This window comes from Mauremys mutica, chromosome 2 (genome assembly GCF_020497125.1).
Source record: "Mauremys mutica isolate MM-2020 ecotype Southern chromosome 2, ASM2049712v1, whole genome shotgun sequence".
Classification (NCBI taxonomy): domain Eukaryota; kingdom Metazoa; phylum Chordata; order Testudines; family Geoemydidae; genus Mauremys; species Mauremys mutica.
This window is the reverse complement of record NC_059073.1, coordinates 147,621,966-147,646,182: the sequence shown is the minus strand read 5'-3', so window position 1 is coordinate 147,646,182 and position 24,217 is coordinate 147,621,966. Positions and strand designations below refer to the sequence as shown.

Below are 24,217 nucleotides of genomic sequence, written 5' to 3'. Positions count from 1 at the left end.
AGGTACCTGCAAGGGCAGCGCACACTGAGCCCTCTGCCCTCCCTCCCCCAGGGGCAGCGCTTCCTGGAGCGGCCCGGGTGAGGCCAGGGCAGGCAGGGAGGGACCCTGGCCCTGGCCCTGGCGCACACTGCTGCAACCCCGGAGCCGAGGGTGACCAGATGTCTCAATTTAATAGGGACTGTCCTGGTTTTTGGGTCTTTTTCTTATATAGGCTCCTATTACCCCCCACCCTTGTCCTGATTTTTCACACTTTCTGTCTGGGCACCCTACTGGAGCCGCTTTAGGTCAGCGGCATGAGGTCAGAGCTCAAACCCCTCCTGTACCCCACACCCCAACCCCCTGCCTGCACCTCACATCCCTTGTGCACCCAACCCCCTGCCCTGAGCCCCCTCGTATACCCCACATCCCTCCTGCACCCCAATCCTGAACCCCCTCATATACCCCACACCCCTCCTGCACCCCTGCCCTAAGCCCCCCATACACCCCGCACCCCTCCTGCACCCCAACCCCCTGCCCTGAGCCCACTCATACACCCCACTCCACTCCTACACCCCAACCCCCTGCCCTGAACCCCCTCGTACTCCTCACACCCCTCCTGCACCCCAACCCCCTGCCCTGAGCCCCCTCGTACTCCCCACACCCCTCCTGCACCCCAACCCCTTACCCTGAGCCCCCTCATAGACCCTGCACCCCTTCTGCACCCCAACCCCCTGCCCTGAGCCCCCTCGTACACCCCACACCCCTTCTGCACCCCAACCCCCTGCCCTGAGCCCCCTCATGCACCCTGCAGCCCTCCTCTGCCCCATCTCTTGCCCTGAGCCCCATCCTGCACACCGCACCTCCTCCCACACTCCATACTCCCTCCCGCACCCCAACCTCCTGCCCTGCATACAATTTCCCCACCCAGATATGGCCCTCAGCCCAAAAAGTTTGCCCACCCCTGTTCTAAAGGATTGGCAACAGTGTGATTGGTGGGTAAGATCTGACTTGTATATTGACCTGGGTCTGGGGCTCGGTCCTTTGGGATCAAGAGAACCTTTTTTCTTTTATTGGGGTGTTGGTTTTCATAACCATTCAACCCCATGACGAGTGTCACTGGTGGTGATACTGGGAAACTGGAGTGTCTAAGGGAATTGCTTGTGTGACTTGTGGTTAGTCAGTGGGGTGAGACCAAAGTCCTCTCTGTCTGGCTGGTTTGGTTTGCCTTGGTGTACAAAGGAACCCCAGCCTGGGGCTGTGACTGCCCTGCTCTGAGCAATCTGTCCTGAATTGGTACTCTCGGTTGGGTCCCACCAAGGGCAGCATCATTACAGCCCCTCAGTCTCTCCTGGTCTGGGTTTAGACTGGGTGAAAATTACTGGCCTGTGCTGAACAGGGGCTCTTCTGACTCAAGAGTCAATGAAACAATTTCATCCCCAAGTGCTTAGCAGAGGCAGGAATCCTTTGCACTGAAAAGCAGCTGCCTCTGGGGTGGAGCGCAGCTGCTCTGCAGCAGCCTGCATCAGTGTGGGGTGGAGACGGAGAAACCCCGCACCGGGGTTTCCCGTTTGCAAGGTTAAATGTAGACAAAGGTAGAAGGGTGAGAACAAGGTTTAAATATAATTCAGGTAGTAAATTGTTATGTAAACACTGAGAGGCGGGTTCCACCCGGCCCCAGGGCCAGAATCTGCCTGGAATTAAACACAGCAAATCAGAGGCCCCAGACTTCTGGGGATCAGAGAGATGCAGGCCCCCCTAGCTCGGCCGGTCCTAGGGGCTGACAACTCGCTGGGCAAGGAAAGTGCATGCGCCCCCCTAGGGGCCCGAGTGACGGGGTGTCTTGCTGGGGCAGCACTGAGTGTGAGGAGACAGCGCCCCCTAGTGCCGAGCTAGGACGTCGAGGTCAGTGCTGGAGGTGGGGAACCCCAGCTCACTCCCTGCAGCACAGCACCCCCGGGCTCTGCCCTGGAGCTGGCACTGAGTGCGTGGGGGCCCTCCGAGGCAGTGGGGGGGGAGATTTGAAGATGCAAAGGGGGGGGGGCTGTCCAGCAGCGGAACCCCCCGACCCGCATTGAGTCAGAGAGGAGTGACCCCCCGGCAGTAGCAGCAGCTCGGTGCCCCCTGGCTCTGCCCCTCAGAGGCGGTGGGAGGCCATGGGGGGGTCTCCGGAGCCCCGGCCCTTGCTCTGCTCTTCCTTGTCCTGGAAGCTGGGGTTCCTCGCGGTCAGACTACCCTCAGGGCTCCTCTTCTCCGGCTCCGGCTGCGGGGCCTCGGCCAGGGCTGCAGCAGGGCTGGGGCTGGGCCCTAGGGTACAGGAGGGGCAGGTTAGAGCCAGGTGGGATGGCGGGCGCCATGGCTAGGGGCATAACAGGCAGCTCCCCCCCGCCCCCTGCCAACCATGGTGCTCCCGTGCCCTGCCCCCTACCCCCCAGCTCCCACCTCTGGGGCAGGATCCCTGGGTGTCGGACTGCGTTCCTGAAGATTTGCTCCTCCATGGGGCTACATGAGGGGGTCCCTGGGGAGGAGGTTGGGGCTGGGGGGCGGCTCCCCTCAGAGATGGAGGACAGGGGCAAGGGGTGCTGGGGGAAGCCGGGGGCTGGTGGGCAGGCAGGGGCACTGGAAGGGTGGGCAAGCAGCGAGGGGTGACTGGGGTGCTGGAGGAGATGGGATGGGGGCAGCGAGGGATGCGGGGGGCACTGGGGGGGATAGGTGAGCAGTGTGGGGGTGCAGGGGGGGCAGTGCGGGCGGCTGGGGGGCGGGTGCTGGGGGAAGCGGGCAGTGCAGGGTAGTGGGGCGGGCGCTGGGGGAGGTGGGCAGCCAGAGCGGACACTGGGGGAGGTGGGCAGTGCAGGGTAGTGGGGCGGGCGCTGGGGCAGGCAGGCAGTGCAAGGTAGTGGGGTGGGCGCTGGGGAGGCGGGCAGCATGGGCGGGCGCTGGGGCAGGCAGGCAGCACTGGTAGGTGCTCGGGGAGGCGGGGAGCACGGGTGGCCGGGACGCAGGTGTCAGGCACCGAAGTAGCTGAGCAGCACAGGCAAGAAGACCAGGCCGTGCAGCAGGCCCAGCAGCGTGATAAGCAGGTTCAGGCGGAAGAAGAAGATCTGGATGAGCTGGGCCTTGGCGAATGCCAGCACCACGATGCCCGGCAGGTTGGTCATGGCCACGCCCGCGAAGACCTGCAGGGAAGGGGGTTGGTCAGAGATGGCCCCAGCCACCCCCACACTGTCCCTCCCTGCCTGGGGCTGACTGGCCCCTGACCCCGCCCCCCACCTTGCCCTGCAGCCCCCCACTCACCGCGCTGCCCATGTTGATGGTGGCCTCCTTGGCCCTCTCCAGCCGAGTAGGCTGGGTGCTGACGGCAAAGGCCCGGGTCAGGTGGGACACGAACTCCACCGAGATGCCCACGGCCTACAAGGAACGCAGGGCAGTTAGCGGAGCTGGGGCAGGCTCAAAGTGCCCCCGCAGCACTCTGTGGTCCCCAGCACCTGCACTGTCTGCCCACAGCACCCAAACCCCATGCCTGGGATCAGAGACCCCAGCCCGTGGGACACAGTGGCAGAGAGCAGCGAGGGGTCACTGGGCCTGCCGGGTAACGGGTTCTCCATGCAGCACTGAATCAAGGACCCACCTACCCACAAAGTCCTATCCCAGCATGCAATGGGCTTCGGAGCATCACAGCCATGCCCTCCCCTGCCTTGGCTGGGTCCTGTGGGCATCTGTGAATGGCAGCCTGGGGCAGGATTGGGGGATGCTGGGAAGCAGGCACCTGGGGCTGGAGGTTGGGTACGGGTTCTGGGCAGCTGGGGCTGGGAGTTGGGGGCCCAGGTCTAGGTGCCAGTGCTGGAGGCTGGGTGCCTGGGGCTGGGTGTCAAGGGCTGGGTGCTGGGTACCGGGGGCTGGAGGCTGGGTACTGGGTACCCAGAGCTGGGTGCCCGGGGCCAGCACGCACCGTCACCAGATTGATGAGGGAGATGGCATTGTAGCTGATGTCCCAGAGCGTCATGGCGCCCACGGTGTCCACCAGGATCATGATGATGGTGAGCAGGTTGATGAGGCCCGAGCGCAGGTCCATACCCAACAGCACGCAGCAGACGGCGAAGGTGGGCACCAGGCAGAGCGCCAGGTTGAAGAGCCCCTCATTGACGATGGTGAGGTACTGCTCGTAGAACACGTAGGTGACCCTGGGGGCCGGGCACAGTGTGAGACAGCAACGCCCCCCCCCCCAGGACCCTCCCTGCCTCACCCCTGGGACACGGGCCTGTGGACAGCCCCCCCCCAGGACCCTTCCCTGCCTCCCCCCTGGGACACAGGCCCTTGGACAGCCCTCCCCCCCCCCCGCCTCCACCTGGGATGCCCCCCCGGGACCCATTCCCCTGTGCCTGGGCCATGGCCCCCCAGGCTGCCCTTGCGACCCCCACCTGTGCCCCCGGGACCCTCCCCTGCCTTCCCCTGGAACACAGGTCCCTTCCACAGCCCCCCCCCGGACCCACCCCCATGTGCCTGGGACATGGGCCCCTAGACGGGCCCCCAGGACCATCCCCTCCCTGCCTCAGGGACATGGGCCCCATTGTGCTGCCCCTCTGTCCCTGCTCCCACTGGACTGGCCTCAGCCCCAATCTCTCCAGACATGGGCTCAACCAGGCTGCCCCCCACAGGGAACCCAATGGGCATCCCCTCCCCCTTCTCCTCATGGGACAAGGCAGTGACATCCTTATGGGAAACACCCCCCAGCGCGCCCCCCCGACCCCAGGAACCCCAGACGCCCCCTGACCCCTCCGTGCCATCTGCCCCCTCACGTATAAGGGAAGACCCGGAAGTTGGGGTCGGTGCCCGGCACCCGCCGCATGGAGTTGGTGATGTTGGTCGCCAGCGCCCGTGCCGCCCGCAGCGCGGCCGTGTACTCCTGGGAGTTAGTGAGGGGCGTGTGGTAGGCCATGAACCGCGAGGCTGGGGAGATGGGGGGTAAGACCACTGCCCCCTGGCTTGGAGAGCTCCCCTGGGACCCCCACCCTTTCCAGTGCTCCCCTCCCCCATATCCTGGGACCCCCTCCCCCACTATACCCTCCCAGTACCCTCCTCCCCTCCCCACCACCCACAATGCCTGGATCCTGCCTCCAGTGTGGTCCCACAGGGCCCCTTTATGCCCACTCTTTCCCCAGCAAACGACAGGCAATGGGGCCGGACCCCCAGCGCTGTGCGGTGTGGGAGGGCAGTGCGGTCCTGGCGCCCGCAGGGGGCAGAGTGCTGTGTGCCATTCCCCCCTCCCCTGGGGGCCAGGCCCTCCCCGCTCATCTCACTGCAGTGGGGGTCTCCCCTGTCCCTTGTGTGGGTGTCCCTAGCATGGCTGGCACTTACCCTGGATCTCGCCGTCTGGGCCCAGCTTCACAGCAGTGTCGTAGGCTCCCAGCCCCCTGGCGGGGACAGGAGAGGGGTGGGTGAGAGCGGGACGGGGCAGGGTGAACCACCCCCGCTCCATGGGAAGCCCTCCCCCCACCTGAGTCTGCCGACAGTCTGAGCTGCCCGCTATGGGGCAGGGAGTGCCTGGAGAGGTCCCCAGCGGGGCAGATGTGGGGTCCCCATGTGAGGCAATGCTGGGCCTCAGGGTGCTGGCATGGGGCTCTGAGTCCAGCCCTATCAGCCAGGGTACGTGTGTCCTGCACTGCTAGTCAGGCTGACGACAGAGGGGTGGCTGGGGAGGTGCTGCTAGCTGGTCCCAGAAAGGGCAGGGGACCCCCACCCCCTGAGGTGGTGGCTTCCCAGGGCAGAATGCCCCTAGAATGGCAAACTGGGAGGGGGAGGGGTCAGTTGGAAACATTTCCCCACAGGTCAGGCCAGCGCTCATGGCCAGCATCCCTGGGTCCTGCCAGGAGCCTGTGCCCCGCCCACCCAGCACAGCCATGGGCACAGCTGAGGGCCTGGTGAGCCACAGGCCCCTGGGACAGTCAGATACTCTGTGTGTGTGTGAGAGACACCTCTGGCCAGCAGGGGGCGCTGTCTTTCGAACTCCCTCACCACCAGGGGGCGCTGCATGTGTGTATGTCTCACCTCTCACCAGCAGGGAGCACTGCGTGCATGTGTGTATGTCTCACCAGCAGGGGGCGCTGTGGGGGGGATGTGCTGCACCCCAGTCCCAGCCCCTGTGCCCGCAGGGCATGTTTACAGCCCCCAAGGACTGCCCCGTGCCTGGCCCCTCCCCCGCTGCTGTCCCAGCGCCAGGCCCTGCCCCTGCCAGCACCTACCCTTTGGGGCAGTTGAGGTTGGGCATGTCGTGCAGGAACCAAGGCAGGAAATGGTTGAACTGCTCCACGGAGGGGCGAATGACCTCGCTCAGGTCCCTCATGCAGCTGAACGGGCAGCTGGCGGTTGCTGTGGGGCAAGAGGCTGGCACGGTGAGGGGGCTGCAGGGCATGAATCCTGGGGCGAGGGGGCATGGGGGGCTCTGCTTACCCAGAGGAATTCCCAGGACGGATCAGACCTGGCTCTGCCCGGACCTGTCTCCTCTCCCACAGGGCCAGTCCCAGGGATGTGCCAGAGCCCCCATCCCATGGCTATTCTGGAATCACCGCCCCCCTGGAGCTGTTTCTCCCAGACCCCGTCAGGCCGGGGCCAGCTCATGGCCAGGGATGGGAGGGCTCAGATCCCTGCTGCTGCTTTATCCCCCCACGGAGCTCCAACTGCTTTTGCTGCCCAGATCAATGCAGGGCTCTGCTCAGCTCTTGGCCTTGGAGATCTAGTGGCTGGGAGTTCCACAGGCTCCGCTGGATTGAAAACCAGCGGATTGTGCCCTTTATTGCTTGCGTCTGATGAAGTGAGCTGTAGCCCACGAAAGCTTATGCTCAAATAAATTTGTTAATCTCTAAGGTGCCACAAGTACTCCTGTTCTTTTTGCAGGATGAGCTGTGCACCCAGCCGTGCCCTTTGCCATCCCACTACGGCCAGACACCTCCCCCCACACCCCTTTGCCTCTCACTCCCACCCCCCAAACACACACTGATCAGAACTGAGTCTGGCAAGCGCTGGCAAAGTCACTTTCGGCTGAAACCAGCTTTCCAGTGTGGCTGGGGGGCTGGCCAGACCCCACTGACCCTACCAGCGAGCTCGCTGCCCCAGCCTGCCCCCATCAGGAGCTCACACTGATCTGAGGGGAAATCCGGCTTTTCCGCCCTGCCCTAAACCCCTGGGGTTCTGGCCGGCCCCTGGCATTGGAATCGCCTGGCCGCGGCATTCAGCAGTGGCAGCCAGACGCCATTGGGGCGCGCAGAGCCCTTCTGTCCGAGGTGTGGTCCTGTCTCGCTGAGGGGTGAGCCCTCTTCTCCAGCCCTTCCCCTCCCCAGACTGCAGGGACCCTGCCTTGCCCTGCCCCACAGGGGGCCCCCAGCCCATCTCTGACCCCTCTCACTGCAGTGACCACCTGCCCCTTTGGTTGGGGGGTCACAGTGCCACACCTGCCGGGGGAGCCCTTTCTGTGCCCAGCTCTGGGCAGCACTGTCAGGTTAACCCCCCCAGCCCTCCGGGCGAGACCTACTGTCAGTGGACGGGCAGAACTGGCTGTCGCTGGAGCTGATGCGGCAGCATCTTGACAGCGGGTGGAGCCAGTCAATAAAGTCATCCACCCAGGACGAGGCAGGGATGGCCAGGTAGGATCTGCAAGAGGAGCAGGGGGTGGACTGTTAGACTCTGGGCAGTGAGGAGCCCTGCCTGCTGGGACGCAGTATGGAGGGGGCCTGGCAGGGGGTTGCAGGCCTGGCTGTAGGGCACCACGGGCCCACCCGGGTCAGGCTAGGGACAGAGCTGGGCAGGAGGTGCTGTGTGGGCTGGGGAACCCGGGCTCAGATAATGACTTAGGTCCCAAGTGACCATTAGAGGTGCCCGTCTTTGTCCAAACAGCAAATCAACACAGCGGGGCGCCCAGAAGACACACAGGGCTTGGGAGCGATGGCCTGCAGGTCGGGAGTGAGGGGCACCAGCAGAACTGCGGGGCAGGGGCATCGGGGCAGACCAAGGGGTCCTGGCAGAGCTGGAAGGGCAGGGGTGGCAGGTCAGAGCGAGGGCCCTGGCAGAGCTTGGGGGGCAGGGGTGTCAGGGCAGAGCGAAGGGCCCCGCAGAGCCAGGGGGCAGGGGCTGTGGGTCGGAGCAAGGGCCCCGCAGAGCCGGGGGGCAGGGGCTGTGGGTCGGAGCGAAGGCCTCGCAGAGCTGTGTGTGGCCCCACGGCTGGGCGCCCCTCTCGCAGTCCCAGGGGCACTCACACGTTGGGGAAGCTTGTGGCATACTGGATCTTCTGGGTCAGGGAGTTGTTGTCGCAGCCGGCGCTGGAGCAGACGCCGTTCATGCCGGGCCCGGTGGAGAAGTTGTAACCGCCAGTGGTGACGAAGTAGGTGGGCAGGCCCACCATGAAGTATTGGTTCAGGTACTGGAAGTATTGCACCATGTAGGAGTCCTAAGGAGACACCACAGGACCCGTCATGCCAGCTCCCTGCCCCTGCCACCCGGGGGCGGGGGGGTAGCTAGGTTGGCTCGGAGACTGTGCCCCACCCAGCCATGGCCTTATCCGCCATCATCTCCCCACCTCGCGCTGGCACCGACTTGGGCACGAGCCGTGACTAGCGTGTCGGCCCCCTCCACTGGCACCACAGAACAGATGGCGGTGCCAAGACGTGGCCTGCCCTCCCAGGTGCCCCCAGCCTGGGCCACCCAGAGATGCCAGGCCAGAGCTCCCAGTGGGGCTGCAGCCCCAGGAACCTCCTGCCCCAGGGCAAGCTGGTGTCTTTGAGCAGGAGATGGAGCAACCTCAGGGCTATGGGGCACCCCACACCTCCCTAGCCCCCGCCCAACCCACCAGGCGCCCGCCTCCAGCCAGCCTCCTCGGAGCCCAGCCCAGGGCAATGCCCCAAGGGGAGAGCGAGCCATGCACGGCTGGAACCCACCCAGGCGCTGAGGGCACGATGGGGAGGTGCCCAGATACCCTGGTCATGGGGCGGCAGAAAGTCCTGGGCAGAGCAGGACCAAGCTGCCCTGTTGGGGCTCCTGGGAAGCTGCCAACATGGCCGCGGTGGGGCGACTGCCCAACGGCCAAGGGGCATCAGGGCCAGGCAGCGCCTGGACGGGGCCCGCAGGCAGCCCAGGCTCCGGGCGCCCTGTGAGAGCCGCGCAGCCCGGGCAGACACTGGGCACGTGTGGGGGGAAGGGGGTTCTTACCTTGGGCATCGCCAGCTCCTGGTCCAGCCCCACGGGCACCTGCAGCGCCAGGTAGATCCCAGCACAGAACATGAACAGGAAAAGCAGCATCTGGGGGGTAGGGGGGCACCGTTGTGAGGACAGCTCTACCGCCCCTCCCCCATCTCAGCCCCCTCCCCTCCCTGCTGCAGAGCACCCCAGCCCCAGCACAAGGGCCCAACCCCGCTTGCGTAGAGGATCCCCCACCCTGGCACCTGGGCCCCCTCCCCCAACCTTAGACCCAACACCCTACCTGCCCCTTCCCTATCCTGGCACCTGGGCCCCCTCCCTTTCCCTCTCCCCCGCCCCCACTCACCACCAGGGCCCTGACGACACGGTTCAGCAGCACGGGGGTGTAGATGCGCCGCATGAAGGGGCGCAGCAGCCCCTCACTCCGCGCCGGGCACCCCGCCTTGCTCAGGCGGTGGCAGCAGCAGAGGTCGAGGCGGGCGGCCTGGGGGCAAAGGGAGCGTCAAATCTACCTGCTTGGTGCAGCTGGGGAATGGCCCCACCCTGTCCGTCCCTGTGCCCCCCCGGCAGATGCCCCTCCCCTCCTGCCCCCCAGCCCCATGCCCCCTGGTGGGCACCTCTCACCTCCTGCCTGCGAGCGTCGAGGGAGACCAGCGCCACGAACATGGACATCTGGAGCAGGAAGTCAAAGAGCACAGCCAGGGCGGCATTGAGAGCAAAGGTGCGAACCGCTGGCATCCGTGTCAGGGAGCCTGTGGACACGAGAGCTTGTGAGTGGAGCGGGGGTCCTTGTGCCCAGGGGGAGCAGCTCATGAGCGTGGGGGAGGGGTGCTGTGTGCACCTGGAGCTACCCTGGCCACACTGGCATTTCCCGGGCATGGGACCCGACGCCCCAGCCATGGCCTGGCGGCATGCCAGGAGGGTCACAAGCAGCCATGGTGCTGGGCACCCCCAGGTGCCCCATACCTGGGCCCAGCCCTCTCCCAGCTCAGGCCCCCTTGTCCTGCGCCACCGGCACTCACCCAGGAAGAAGCAGGTGGCCTCGGAGAAGCTGCACAGGAGCATGCTGGGTGCCACAGTGCCCAGCACCCGCCCGATATGCTGCTCGCGCCGCTCGCCCGGCTCCCGCACCGACCTCTGCAAAGCACCCACCAGGGTGAGAGGAGGGGCTGGGCGATACCCCCCAACTGCCCCACCCTGCCGGGGGCACCCCCACCCGGCCCCCTGCCCTCCCATTGCCCTGCCAGGGCCACCTCCACCCAGCCTGCTGCCCCCCAACTGCCTTGCCCTGCTGGGGCCCAACGAGCCCCCCCACTGTTGTGCTGCCCCCCCACTCAGCCTGCTGCCCCCAAACTGCCTGGCTCCGCTGGGGGCAGCCCTACCCGGCTCCCTGCCTGCCAGGGGCACCTCACCTGGCCGCCTGCCCCCCAACTGCCCCACCCTGCCGGGGTACCCCCAACTGGCCACCTGCCCCTCAATTGCCCTGCCAGGGGCACCCACACCCAGCCTGCTGCCCCCTACCTGCCCTGCCCTGGATGGGGCACACCCCTTGCCTATTGCCCCTCCGCCATGTCCTGCTAGTGGACCCCCCAACAGCCTGGTTTTCTTCCTTTCATCACTTGCTCCCACAGCCAGACAGGGTTGATTCCCCACACCCCTGCTGCTGTGGGAAGGGCCCCTCTGACCCCCACGTTCATGAGTGTCAGACCCTGACCCCAGTCCCCTCAGCTGGGCTCCAGTCCGACACCCCAGCCCATGACCTATGGGATGTTCCCCAGCGGGCCCCAGGAGCCAATGGGATGCTGCCCAGTAGGATGTGCCAGGAGAAGACACTGCCCTGGGGTGTGGGGGATAGAAGGGATTCTGCGGGGGGCAGGGGCGGCTCTAGGCACCAGCAAAACAAGCTGGTGCCTAGGGCGGCAAAATGTAGGGGGCGTCCTCTGCCGCCGGGGAGGGCGGGAGGCTGGGCCGGCGGACCTGCCGCAGTCATGCCTGCGGGAGGTCCACCGGAGCTCCGGGACGAGTGGACCTGCCGCAGGCATGACTGCGGAGGGGGCGCTCGTCCCGCGGCTCTGGTTGAGCTCCCGCAGGCATGCCTGCGGCAGGTCAACCGGAGCCGCGGGAAGAGGGGACCCGCCGCAGGACCGGGGAAGGGCGGCGCAGCGCACCGCGCTGCTTGGGGCAGCCTGATTTCTAGAGCCGCCCCTGGCGGGGGGCTGGGCATTCTGGGGGGGCTGGGTACTCCAGGGGGCCTGGGCTGGGTGTTCTGGGGGGCTGGGTACTCCGTGGGGGGCTGGGCTGGGTGTTGGGGGGGGGCCTGGGTGCCCCGGCTCACCTGGTATTCCAGCACAAAGATGAAGATGTTGTCAGCGCCCACAGCCAGCACAAGGAAGGGAACCACCTCGATGATGACGAGGGAGGAGGGCAGCCCCACGTAGGCATAGAAGCCCATGGAGGAGAACACGGCACCCAGCACCACCAGGATCCCGCCCAGGCCCAGCGTCACCTTGGAGTCCACCTGCAGGGGGCAGCGCGGTGAGTCAGGGCGGCTGGCACCCGCGGGGGGCGGGGCCTCTTGGGACTGATGGAGAGTCTGGGGGAGATGCTACAGAGACCTTATAGGGGTTGCGGGGAGCGGGCTGTGGGGCTCGGCCAGGCTATGGGCAGGCTATGGGCCTGGGGCTGTGCATGGCAGTGCCAGGGGCCGGTTGTGGGGTTAGTGGGTGGCGCTCTCCCCTGGCGCTCAGGGCAGGCTATGGGGCTGAGGTTGTGGGTGGCAAAGCCAGGGGGCGCTGGGCTGTGGGGCAGGCGAGCCGGGGCTCTGCAGAGGTGCAGGGTACATGCAGTGGACCTGGTCGTTCTGTGGTGGCTGGTTGAGTCTGTTCCAAGCTGGGCAAAGGACCCAACCGGCTCTAGAGACTGAGGGTCCCCAACAGGCAGCCCCAGCCCCGCACTCTGCAGGGAGAGGGCAGCCCCCTCTCCAGGGCCCGCTCAGCCCCAGGGGGTGCCAGCGAGGGGTGGGCGAAGGGCTGCTTGGCTACTAGAGACTGGCATGAGACAGGCCAGCAGACAGGCACTGCCCCCACCCCAGTCCCCTGCTTCCCAAAGCAAGCCCCATAGCCTCCCGCCAGCCCCGCTGCCCCCGTACCAGGATGCGCCTGCAGCTGGAATACTCGCCCAGGGCCAGCGCGATGTAGAGGAAGATCACCAGGTAGCTGATGGCAAAGATGGGGATGTCCTCGGCCGTGGTGCGGTTAATCTCGTCCTCCAGGGAGCGCTGTGGGGGCCGGGGGTTAGATACAGGCAGTGCCACATGGGGCAGGGGCAGCGCCTGCTTCCCACTGCCACTGGCTGGAACTGTGCCCGCTGGAGCCAAGAGCTGTGCCCAGGGGCCTCCTATGGGGCTAGAGGGCTGGGCTGTGCCCTCTATTTGCCCTTGCCCTGATTGTGGCTGTCCCTCCTCCATCCCTTCCTGCTGTCCCCCCTCTCCTCCCAGCCCCAGTCTGGCATCAGGAAATGCCCCGTGTCTGTCACCGTCTCCCACGCATATGCCCCCAAACCAGAGCTTGCCCACTGTGCCAGCAGCAGAGGCTCATCGTTGGCCTTTAATGGGGCAAGGAGAGGGGGCGACAGGATGGGGGGAGTCACTCCGAGCTGGGGGCTGCTCCGGGCTGTGCAGTGTTGGGGGTCCCGGCTCCAGAGAGCAATGGGGGCTGAACAGCCCTGAGCCATAAGAGAGTTCTTTGAGCCCCCATCGTGCAGGGCTGGCCCCCAGCCGGGTCTCTGTGATGGCCCCGGTACCTCGGCCATGTAGGCGACGGTGTAGGTGTGGGCGTGGGTCCGCTGGAACTCCCCCACCACCTGCAGGAAGCGCTGCTCCCACAGCAGCACCCAGGCGTAGCGCGGGTCGCTGCGCAGGTAGTTGTTCAGCGAGAAGGTGAGGATCAGTGCCTGGGCCTCCGAATAATCTTCACCTGGTGCAGGGAGGGCATTGAGAGCCAGCAGGCACAGACATCCCCCTCTTCCCGCCAGCCCCTGGCAGCCAGCCTCCTGCCCCCGCCCAAGGCAGCACCCAGTCCACAGGAAGGGAGCGGGTCTGATGAGGGAGATCGTAAATATCCACTTTGCCACCCCGCCCCTCCTGGGCACCTTCCAGCTCAGGATCGAGGGCCACTTCCCGAATACCAGCCCCCGGGATCAGTGCGGGAGTGGCATGGGGCCTTCCACCATCACTGACAGGCAGCCACCTCTGGGGTGCAACGTGGTAGCTGGCTAACCCCGCACCGCAACGCCTGCTGACCGTTTAGGACAGGACGTGACAGTTCTGTACACAGCTGATACTGCCACAGGGTGGAGGGAGGTCAGGGAGGCAGGCTGGAGTCCCTGGAGCACTAGCCAGGATCCTTAGCACAGGGTCCTGGGATCTCGAATGGCCCCAAGCAGCCAGGGCCTCAGTTCCTGTCTCCTCTTCCAGACAGGACCTCCAGGAGCATAGCGCCCCCACTGGCCTGAACCAGCTAAGTCATGTGCCAGGGGCTGGGGACTTCTCACCCAGATGCCGGGAGCCCCGCAGGGCCGATACTTCAGAGCAGACCTGGAGTCACCCTGGCTTGACGGGCACAATCCCCGCTCGGTCCCACCAGGCCAGATGCAGGCAAGCAGCTCCATGGCTCCCTGCTGCCCCCCATGTCAGCCCCACCACCAGCTACCCCATGATCCAGCCCTCGAACAGGGTGCCCTCTAGGCTCAGCCCTCTCCTGCCCATTCTTTCTGCAGCCCAGCTCTGTCTGGACCTTGGCCCCTCAGCGGCTGGCACTGCCACTGCTCAGACCTGCCCCGCTCGGACACTGCTGCTCCTCTCTTTGCCTCACACCTTCTTCGGCGCATCAGACACCCGCCGCTGGTCTTCTCTCACTAGGTCCCGCTTGGTTGTCTCCACCCTGCCCATCGCCTCTCCTGCGCTGGCAAGCCCCGCTGTGCTTTGCCAGTCGTGCCAGCTGGCACCACTCATGTGGTACATGCCCAACAAATACCACTGGGCACCGGCTGCCCCTCACGCTGGGGAGAAGCTCCCTGCAAACATCCCCAGAGCTGCCTCGTTATCCACCTTTCAGCTCCTCTGTCACTGTGCCCCGGCCGCAGTGCCAGGCTGCTGGGGCACTGTGCCCAACACCCACCAGGCCGACTCACCACATGCTCCCCTTGTGCCCCCCTCCCCTACGGAGCTGTGAGCCGGTGGAGGAGGAGGGCGGTCGCTGCCTGTGAAGCCGCGGGGCTGGGTACCCGCCTGGCGCTGGTGCCCCTTACCTGTGTAGCCACCCACAGCCAGGAAGGGGAAGACGGGCGCGCCGTAGTCGGCCATGCAGCTCAGCTGCAGGTTGGTGATGTCCTTGAAGGAGAGAGGCGAGCTGGGGAGGCAGAAGGAGTGAGTGAGGGCAGGATGCCTGCCAGGGGCGCTGCGGGGCCCCTGTGCCCTGGTCCTCCTGGTGCCACGGTCCCATTGGCTCTGCGGCACTGTGCCCGCGCACAGCGCTCTGCGAGCTGCAGCCTGTGCCAGGAGCTCCCCTTAGGGACGGACCCAGGGTGGCGGCAGAGAGAAGCGGGGCTGGAGGCAGACCGCAGGGCGGGGAGGGGAACTGCGAAGCGGAAGGGTGGAGAGATCAGAGATGGAGGAAGCCAGTGACAGGGGAGGAGCTGGCAGTGGGCATGGCAGGGGCATCAGGAGAGGACGGTCGGCAGCCTCTAACCACCCCCATCTCCAGCCTTTCTGCAGGGCGCGCCCAGCATGGCAGAGCTACTGCCCCACAGGGAGCTCCCCACCCCAGGGCTGAGCCGCAGCCCGTCCCCCACGGCCCTCCAGGGAGAGACCCCTGTTGTAGATCCAGAGCCTCCCAGCACACATCCCAGCAAGGAGCCCCCTAGAGCCACCCTGTAAGGAAGTGGGAATTTTTGGTAGTATTTTTGTGGTGCCTACCTGTGACTCAGTTTCCCCCGTACTTTTCATGGCAACCCCATGGGGGCGAAAGAGTTGTCTGCCCTTGGGGCTGGGCAGGAGCCGGGGAGGTGGGAGTGGCCAAGGCTGACCCAGGTCTATTGGAAATCCAGGGAGGGAGCGGTGTGTAACAGGCCCAGGGCTGGAGGGGGCAAGGGGAGGGTTCCCCCAGCTCTCACCAGGGATGCTGAGCAGAGGCAGCTGGAGAACAAAGCCCGAGGGGCCTGGGCTGGGGATACATATCTGGCTTCGGGGACAGGCAATGGGGCAGCGAGGCAGAGCCTGGAAGGCGCCCTTGGCCACGTGGCTGGGGGCCACCGGCTTGGCCAGCACCACGTCTCTGTGCTGGTCTGCGCCCAGCTGACCAATAAACCCTGCTCTGCTGGGACAGGCTGCCGGGGGTCCCTGCACATCCGGCTGGCTCAGTCGCGCTCCCGGGCAGAGCTCCGGGTGCGACGCAGGAGGGCTGGGATGCCATGGCCCACCCTGAAGGAAGAGGGGGACCCCTGGGGGGCTGGCAAGCTGAAGGGGTCCCCGGGGCTGTTTAAAAGCCAGGGTGCACCCATGATAACCCCCTTGTCCCCAACATCGGTCCAGCTACCCCCACTGCCATTGCCAGGCCGGTGTCCCCCACCAGCGCTAGCCCAGTCTGCACCACCAGTCTCAGGCCCCCCTCGTCCAGGCCCCATTGCTCCCTTCCCCAGATGACTGGCTCTAGCGCCCTGGAACACCGCCATGCTCCCTGGGGACCTGGTGCCATTACACGCCTTTCCTCTGGGTGGGCACCAGGGGGCGATAGGCAGTGGCACTGCTGGACTCTCTCCCCCCAAGTGCCCAGCCACACTGGGCATTTGTGATGTGGCTATTGGCTTGGGAAGTAACCATGTCCCCATGGAAACCAGATGCCACGGCAATGCCAGCCTCAGGACCTAGTGCTCGGTGCCTGAGCACAACAGCAAGGAAAGCAGCACCTGGACCAGCCTGGCAGCAAATGCCGGCCTGACGGCCCCCGGTATGGACCCCACGGGGGAGGGGATTGACTAAGCCAATCCAGGTGACTCCCAGCATCAGACAAGTGGGAATTTTTGGTAGTATTTTTATGAAGCCTATGTGTGCCTCAGTTTCCCCTGTATGCTGTGAGAGGAAGGGCTGTGTGCTCTCTGGCAGGCTACGACACAGGTGTGAATGGCTCCTAGCTGTCTGGGGCCTTCGGTCCCACATCAGTGGAGCTCTGGAGAAGAGCACGCAAATCCGATTGCCCGGGCATGGAGCCCCAGAGAGCAGCACTGCCCGCCTCTCCCAGGGGCTGAGCCGCAGCTCAGGGAGCTCAAAGTGGGCTGTGGGAAGCAGTTGGGGCACCTGACCTGAGACAAAGGGAGGTCAGAGGGATGGGGCTGAGGGCTCTGGGCTAACCAGGATGGACAGGGCTGGATCTTTCTTTTCTCTGGGCTACCAAAGGCCTCACTGTGCTGTGTCCAGCCGAGTGCCCACGCTGACTGGGTGTCCCTGCAGAGGCTGGTGGAGGGGCGTGTGCTGCTCCCCGAGATCGTCCCAGTCTCCCTCAGGGGCTGCCTGGGTGGGACTCACTGAGCGGAGCTCATGGTGGGAAGCTCGGGGGCTGACAGCCTAAGATGTGGTGAAGCTGCAGGGCTTGTCCTGGTGGAACAGCGAGACCGCCGGGGGTCTGGCTCACTGAAGGGGGCCTCCCAGAGACTGTGCCACAGCTGGGGCCATGGCCCCGGTCCTGGGGATCCGTGAGACTAGGATGTCAGGGAGCTTCCTCCCGGCCGGGGATGGACTGGGAAAGGAGAGAGGCACTGAAGAGCCGACACTGAACTGTCACTGGATTGACTGTGGCATCTGACACTTTGCCGAACTCGGCAGCGCTGTAAGCACAAGAGGCGGCCAGACAGAGACATTAAAGCCAGAATAACGAAGCCAGACATGATTTGCAACCCAAACCAAATGCCACGTGCTGGGCCCAGCTGCCTAGGACAAATCCACACTAGCAGACGGCCAGCAAACCTCCCAAACGCAGAACCCGGGGGGAGGATGAAAAGGAAAGTGATGGGCCAGGAAATGCTGGGTGAAAACAGAGGTGGTAGAACATGTGTGGAGGGAAGAGCTGAGCCAGGGAACGAGGCAGGAGCTGGGCCGGAATCCCGAGGCCGACAGGGGACGGGGCGGACCAAGGAGGGCTTGGAAACGCACGAGAGAAGCAGAGTGGAAAGCGATCAGTCCTGCTCCAGAAGGAAAAGGCCACAGATAGGAGGCTGGGGGGGACATGGAATAAAGGGGCATCAGTCAAGTCCAAGTCTCTACAGACCATTAGCGGGTATGGAACCACGACCTTCTGTGTTGACTCCTACCTCCTGAGCCAAAGGGGAGAGCTGTGGGGGGAGCCCAGGGCTGGGCTAGCGGGGGGCTGCAGGTTGGGAATGAGGGGCATTGGTAGAGCTGTGTGGGAAGTGTGCACGCCCCCTGTTCTCCCACACCGGGGCCTGGCACTTACTTGACGCAGTAGAGGAAGTGGTCTTTCCAGTCCACCATGCCCGTCTGGCCCCCCTGCGTCTGGCTGGCCGTCATCTCCAGGCGGGTGCGGTTGTTCTGGAAGTACTGCGCCAGGCTGTTGACACAGCAGTCGGTGGCGCTGGTGTTGTTGGGGTTCAGGGGGCGTAGCAGACGTCCTTGAGCGTCACGTTCCTGCCATCCTTCTCCGACCAGACCTCGATCTCCTGCAGCCGCGTCTGCAGCTCCAGCAGGTCCAGCAGGACAGCCATGGAGAGGATCCCACTGAAGTTCTTCTTGCCTAGGAGGAGGGAGTCGTAGGTGTAGCTGGGGAGGCCCTTGGCAGTGAGGATCACCTGGTTGGTCCTGAAGAAGGGCCCGAAGTTCTGGTCGTAGAAGTCCTTCTCCTGCCGGGCCTGGCTGTCGGGCGAGGACCAGAGCTCCACGGGGTCGGTGGTGAGCTGGATAAAGACCATCCCGCAGGAGAGTCCTATCACCACCACGGCTGAAACCAAGATGACCGAGACTGGGTGGGAAGCCACCATGGTGCCCCATCTCCTGAACATCTCCCCCAGGACGCGGTGGGTGGCCTGGCTGAGCCTCTCCGAGCGTGTCATCCGGTCCCTCTGGTGCTGCCGCCCCCCTTGCCGCTGGCCTGCCTGGATCTGGAGACGCAGCGCCACACCAGGAAGGCCCCGAAGAGCACGGTCAGCAGGCAGAAGAGCAGACAGCACACAAACAAGACCCCGTCTAGGCTGCCCACCTTGAAGGGCGGGGGCTGGGGCGTGGGGGCGGGGATCTGTGGGCAGGACTCGGCACAGTCCAGGCAGGAGCACGGCTCCCCGTCGGCACTGACGGCCTCACCACAGCGCCAAGTCTTGCCGTTGAGCGGCACGATGCCCTCCCCAACGGCACCATTGGCGGGCACCAGCTGGAAGTCGATATCCAGCGGGGCCAGCCCGTTGCTGCTGTCCCCCTGGAAGTCCAGCCAGCGCTGGCTGGTGCACAGGGTGGCACCGTACTTGCCGCACATGGCAGCGATGGCGTAGCCACCAGTGGCAGGGATCCGGACGCCCTTGCAGGAGTTGTAGGACTGGTCAGCGAAGCTCTGGTTGTAGAAGCACTGGTACTCCAGCACGCCCACCTGGCGCGTGCCCAGGATGGTGGTGCGGTTGAAGAAGCGAGTGACGTTGGTGAAGAGGCTCTGGTTGGGGCTGCAGATGTTCTGGCAGTAGACGTTGGCAAAGTTCTCAGAGCAGGCGGGGCAGCGGGTCAGGACGGCCTGGGAGATGGCCAGGCTGAGCTGCAGGGCCACCAGCTGGTTGTAGGAGCAGCAGGCGTACGTGGTGTTCTCGCCCATGTACAGCTGGGGGCACACCTCCTTCAGCTTGCTGAGGGTGGCGTCTTTGAGCAGCCGGGCCGGTGTGTTGGAGAGGCAGGGCACCGGCGACCACAGCAGGCTCACGTTGATCTCGGGGTTCCGCCCGCACTCGCCGTAGTAGGAGCAGTACCCGGCTTGGTGGATTCCTGTCAGCGCCGCTGTAGCCTGTCCCCACAGGAGAGAAAGGAGATGGGTTACCAGCAGCACGGCTGGGGAGCTGGGAGTCACTGGGGATGGGACCCACCCTAAGCCTCCAGCCCCACAACCCAGGGACACCCCAGTGCAAGACTGACCCTTACGACCCAACCCCCAACCTGGGGGCACCTCCAGTGTGAGCCAACCACCTGCACCCCAACACCCAACTCGGGGACACCCCCAGGGTGAGCCAACCACCTGCACTCGACCCCCAACTCGGGGACACCCCCAGTGTGAGCCAACCACCTGCACCCCAACCCCCAACTTGGGGCTACCCCCAGTGCAAGACTGACCCCCCTGACCCAACCCGGGGACACCCCAGTGTGAGCCGACCACCTGCACCCTGACCCCCAACCCAGAAACCCTCCCAGTGGGAGACCGACCCCCCCACCCTGACCCCCAACGTGTGACTCTGACCCAGTGCCTTGACAGCACCACATGACCCCTCCTAGAGTGCGACTGACCCCCAACCGCACAACCCCCAACCTAATGAGACCATCCTCCTCACCCCAACTCCCAACACTGTGATCCCCCCGCCCAGCATGAGCTCAGCACCAGGCCCTGCACCTGCCTTGCCCTCCCACCCCGCTGAGAGCTTTCACACCGCCTGGCCAGCTGCTCCCAGCGCCCCCTATTTCCAAACTGCCTCTGAATTCTTTTCAACCCCCTCAAGATTGTTTTTTGACCCAACATCGTTCTGAACTTTAAAATGGGGAATTTTCCAGATCAAGCGAGTATGAGTTTGGAAAACTGTCGGGTGCCCGAGCTGACCAATCAAACTGGCAGCGGCCCCACTGTGCCCAGCCCTGGACCTGCGGCAGGATTCGGGGGGAGCTAGGAGCTGGCCCTGGCAAGGTGCTTAATGACTTCTTTGTTTCGGTTTTCACCAAGAAGATTGGTGGTGATTGGACGTCTAGCACAGTGAATGCCAGTGAAAATGACATAGGATAAGAGGCTAAAACAGGGAAAGAACAAGTTAAAAATTATTTAGACAAATTAGATGTCTTCAAGCCACCAGGGCCTGATGAAATGCATCCTAGAATACTCAAGGAGCTGCCTGAGGAGATATCTGAGCCATTAGTGATTATCTTTGAAAACTCATGGAAGACAGGAGAGATTTTAGAGGACTGGAAAAGGGCAAATATAGTGTCAATCTATAAAAAAGGAAACAAGGAGAACCTGGGGAATTACAGACCAGTCAGCTTAACTTCTGTACCCAGAAAGATAATGGAGCAATTAATTAAACAATCAATTTTTAAATATCTAGAAGATAATGAGGTGATAAGTAACAGTCAGCATGAATCTGGCAAGAACAAATCATGTCAAACCAACCTGATAGCTTTCTTTGTCAGGGTAACAAGCCTTGTGGATATGGGGGAAGTGGTAGACATGGTATATTTTGACTTTAGTAAGGCTTTTGATATTATCTCACATGGCCTTCTCATAAACAAACTAGGGAAATGCAGCCTAGATGGAGCTACTATAAGGTGGGAGCATCACTGGTTGGAAAACCGTTCCCGGAGAGTAGTTAGTGGTTCACAGTCCGGATGGAAGGGCATAACCAGTGGGGTCCCACGGGGATTGGATCTGGGTCCGGTTCTGTTCAATATCTTCACCAATGATTTAGATAATGGCACAGACAGTACACTTATAAAGTTTGCAGACGATACCAAGCTGGGCGGGGTTGCAAGTGCTTTGGAGGATAGGATTAAAATTCAAAATGATCTGGACAAACTGGAGAAATGGTCTGAAGTAACTAGGATGAAATGAAATAAGGACAAATGCGAAGTGCTCCACTTAGGAAGGAACAATCAGTTGCACACACACAAAATGGGCAATGACTGCCTAGGAAGGAGTCCTGTGGAAAGGGATCTGGGGGTCAGAGTGGATCACAAGCTAAATATGAGTCAACAGTGTAACGCTGCTGCAAAAAAAGCGAACATCATTCTGGGCTGGATTAGCAGGAATGTTGTAAGCAAGACACGAGAAGTAATTCTTCCGCTCTACTCCATGCTGACTAGGTCTCAACTGGAGTATTGTGTCTAGTTCTGGGTGCCACATTCCAGGAAAGATGTGGACAAATTAGAGAAAGTCCAGAGAAGAGCAACAAAAATGATTAAAGGTCTAGAAAACATGACCTATGAGGGAAGATTGAAAAAATTGGGTTTGTTTAGTCTGGAGAAGAGAAGACTGACAGGTGACATGATAACAGTTTTCAGTTACATGAAAGGTTGTTTCAAGGAGGAGGGAGAAAAATTGTTTTTCTTAACCTCTGAGGACAGGACAAGAAGCAATGGGCTTAAATTGCAGCAAGGGCAGTTTAGGTTGGACATTAGGCAAAAGTTCCTAACTGTCAGGGTGGTTGAGTGCTTGAATAAATTGCCCAGGGAGGTTGTGGAGTCTCCATCACTGGAGATTTTTAGGAGCAGGTTAGACAAACACCTGTCAGGGATGGTCTAGATAATACTTAGTCCTGCCATGAGGCAGGGGACTGGACTAGATGACCTCTCGGGGGCCCTTCCAGTCCTAGCATTCTATGAATGCACCCCCCCACACATGAATGCACCTGCCCACAAACATCCTCGCCGATGCCAGCGTGAGTCCCACCCAGTGCTGGGGACAATGCCAGTCCCACCAGCCCAGAAACTGGGCACCCCTTAACCACGGAGCAGGGACAGCCGGCTGAGCTGCCCCTCCGCACAGCACCCTCGCCATTGCGGTCGGAGAGATCCCCACTGGGGGCAGAGGCAGGCATCTTCGGCCAGCGGGGCTGTGATCACCCCCTGCCCACGGACTATGGGCTCAGACCCCTGCGTAGGGACCCCTCAACTCCATCAGACCTTTGGACACTGAAAGCGTTGGCCGGATCGGGGCCAGTGCCCCCTAGAGGGGAAAGGCCCCGTGTTCCCTCCCCTGCCCCCCCCGACCCAGCCAGTCCCTGCCCTGGGGGTGGATCGGAGCCTGCCCACTCCCTGCCCATCCTTGAAGCTGTCCCAGACTGGCACAATCACCCTGTTTTTGGAAGAGACGATGCCAGCCCAGCCCAGTTCCCTGGGTGGCTCCAGGAGGCCTCCAGCAGCTGTTCTGTATAAGGGTCCCCTGCCCTCCCCACACTCCCCAGACCCCGCCAAACAGCTGGGGCAGTGACTGGCCATGCCCAGGACTCACTCACCAGGCCCAGGGTGGCGCTGAGCAGCACCAGGGTGAGCGGGAAGCGGCCCAGCATCCTCTCAGTGTCGCCAGCCCTGGAGGAGCAGATGGCAGTGGGAGCCCAGGGCCAGGTCTGCCCCACCCCCACAGGCCCTGCATTAATGCAACTACTGCCTGCTATTAGCCCGGCTGGCCTGATGTCCAGGAAGCCAATCAGACTGCACCACAGCCGTAAATCCCTTGGATCATTAACTTGGGGGCAGGCCGTCTGGGTCCACAGGAGCTGCTGTTACACATATTCTAACGGGGATTTTTTGGAGGGGGCGGGGAGTGTCTTTAAAACAAACAAACTGAAAACTAGAAATCCCAGCATGTGGGGTCATGTTGACACCCCTCTGGGTCAACAGCCGAGCTGCACCCTTCAGATCTCCGCCACCTGAGCTACTGCAGAAAGTGACAGCAGTAGTAGGTTGTCATCCTCTGCATGGACCAGCACTAGCAGGGGACGGGACAAACACTCTGCCAGGGGGTTCATGGGTTTTTCTGACAGCAGAGGAAGGGTGAGACTCAGGACTCCTGGGTTCCATGCCAGGCTCTGGAGGGGAGCATCTGTAGTGGGCACAGACACTTCTGCCCGTTTCTCCCAGAACAGATTTGACCCTCACTGCCCCACCCCCTCTAACTTGTCCTCGGCCCAGTCCTGTCTCCCCTGCCCCGCCCGGCTCCACGTCCCAGACCCAGTCTTCCCCGTCCATCCAGCCACCCTCATAGGGGGAAGCCCCACAGTCACATCATACTGACCAGCACAAGGACTCCTCGGGCAGCAACTGTCCTCTGCGTTTCGCGGTCTCTACATAGGTTTGAGAATCAGGCCATGCTGCCTCCTTTCCAGCCAGCTGCATCATCGAACCACCTCCCCCCCCCCCCAGGCGCCCCCCTGCAAAACTTGCTCTGGGGATCCCTCCACTCATCCGCCCCAGCTGTCCTGTCCCAACACACGTTGGCGGCTGCTCATCTTGCCGACCCCAGGGGTATCTCCGGGGATACTGCAGGTTTGGGTGATGAGTGTTGCGTTAGTTGTGTGTGAGGTGCAGCTAATGTGCAGCAATCACCGGGAGTGTGCCAGTTCCCAGGCAGAGAGCCTCTTCGTTAGCGCCCTGGCGCCTCACTGCTCCCCTCCCGTCCCAGACTCCTTGTCCCAATCTGCACAGGAGAGCCAGGCTCCCGGCCTGCCCTCACGCTGGCCACTACCCAGGGCCAGTTCCAGGCACCAGCCAAGCAAGCTCGTGCTTGGGGCGGCAGATTCTACGGGGCGGCTTCCGCCCAATCCTAGGGCAGCACGGCTGCTTTTTTGTTTTGTTTTGTTCGCCAATCCGGCCGCCCTGTAGGGGGCGGCGGTGCGGAGGAGGGGAGCGCCCTGCTGGGAGTGGGCTGAGCGCTCCGTCTGCCCCAGCCGGTGCCAGGTCTGTAGCAAGCCTGTCAGGGCAGCCCGCATCCTTCCCTCCCCGCCAACCGGATCGGTGCGGAGCCTGCCCGGCAGGCGGCGGTCGAGGCCGCGTGGCGAGCGCCCCACTGAAGCCCTGGCTGCCCCCCTTCTCTCTCTCCCCCTGCTCCCACCCCCTCCCACGTCTGCAGTGCAGGGAGTCCCCCTGCACCCTGGCTCTGGCCGCCCCACAGGTTTGTTTGGTTTTTTTCCTGCTTTGCCGCTCTGGCCACACCGCAGATTTTTTTTTTGCTTTGCTGTTCTGGCCACCCCGATTTTTTTAATTTTTTTTTTTTTGCTTGGGGGCGGCAAAAAAGCCAGAGCCGGCCCTGCCACTACCCCAGTCCCC

General features: G+C 63.3%; 1 protein-coding gene across 1 annotated transcript; it reads right to left on the bottom strand.

Moving 5' to 3' along the window:
• Window positions 1–1,585: 1,585 nt before the first annotated feature.
• LOC123364038 (NPC1-like intracellular cholesterol transporter 1) lies at window positions 1,586–22,552 on the bottom strand. The gene is given in 21 exon segments (XM_045005755.1): window positions 1,586–2,283; window positions 2,990–3,152; window positions 3,271–3,384; window positions 3,926–4,157; window positions 4,773–4,923; window positions 5,332–5,387; window positions 6,216–6,342; window positions 7,502–7,620; window positions 8,223–8,413; window positions 9,172–9,261; window positions 9,506–9,643; window positions 9,784–9,911; window positions 10,182–10,296; window positions 11,495–11,677; window positions 12,308–12,436; window positions 12,961–13,133; window positions 14,467–14,567; window positions 17,664–17,826; window positions 17,829–18,294; window positions 18,297–19,205; window positions 22,408–22,552. Coding segments are annotated over 21 exon segments (3,972 nt in total). The 5' UTR covers window positions 22,462–22,552; the 3' UTR covers window positions 1,586–2,113.
• Window positions 22,553–24,217: the final 1,665 nt, after the last annotated feature.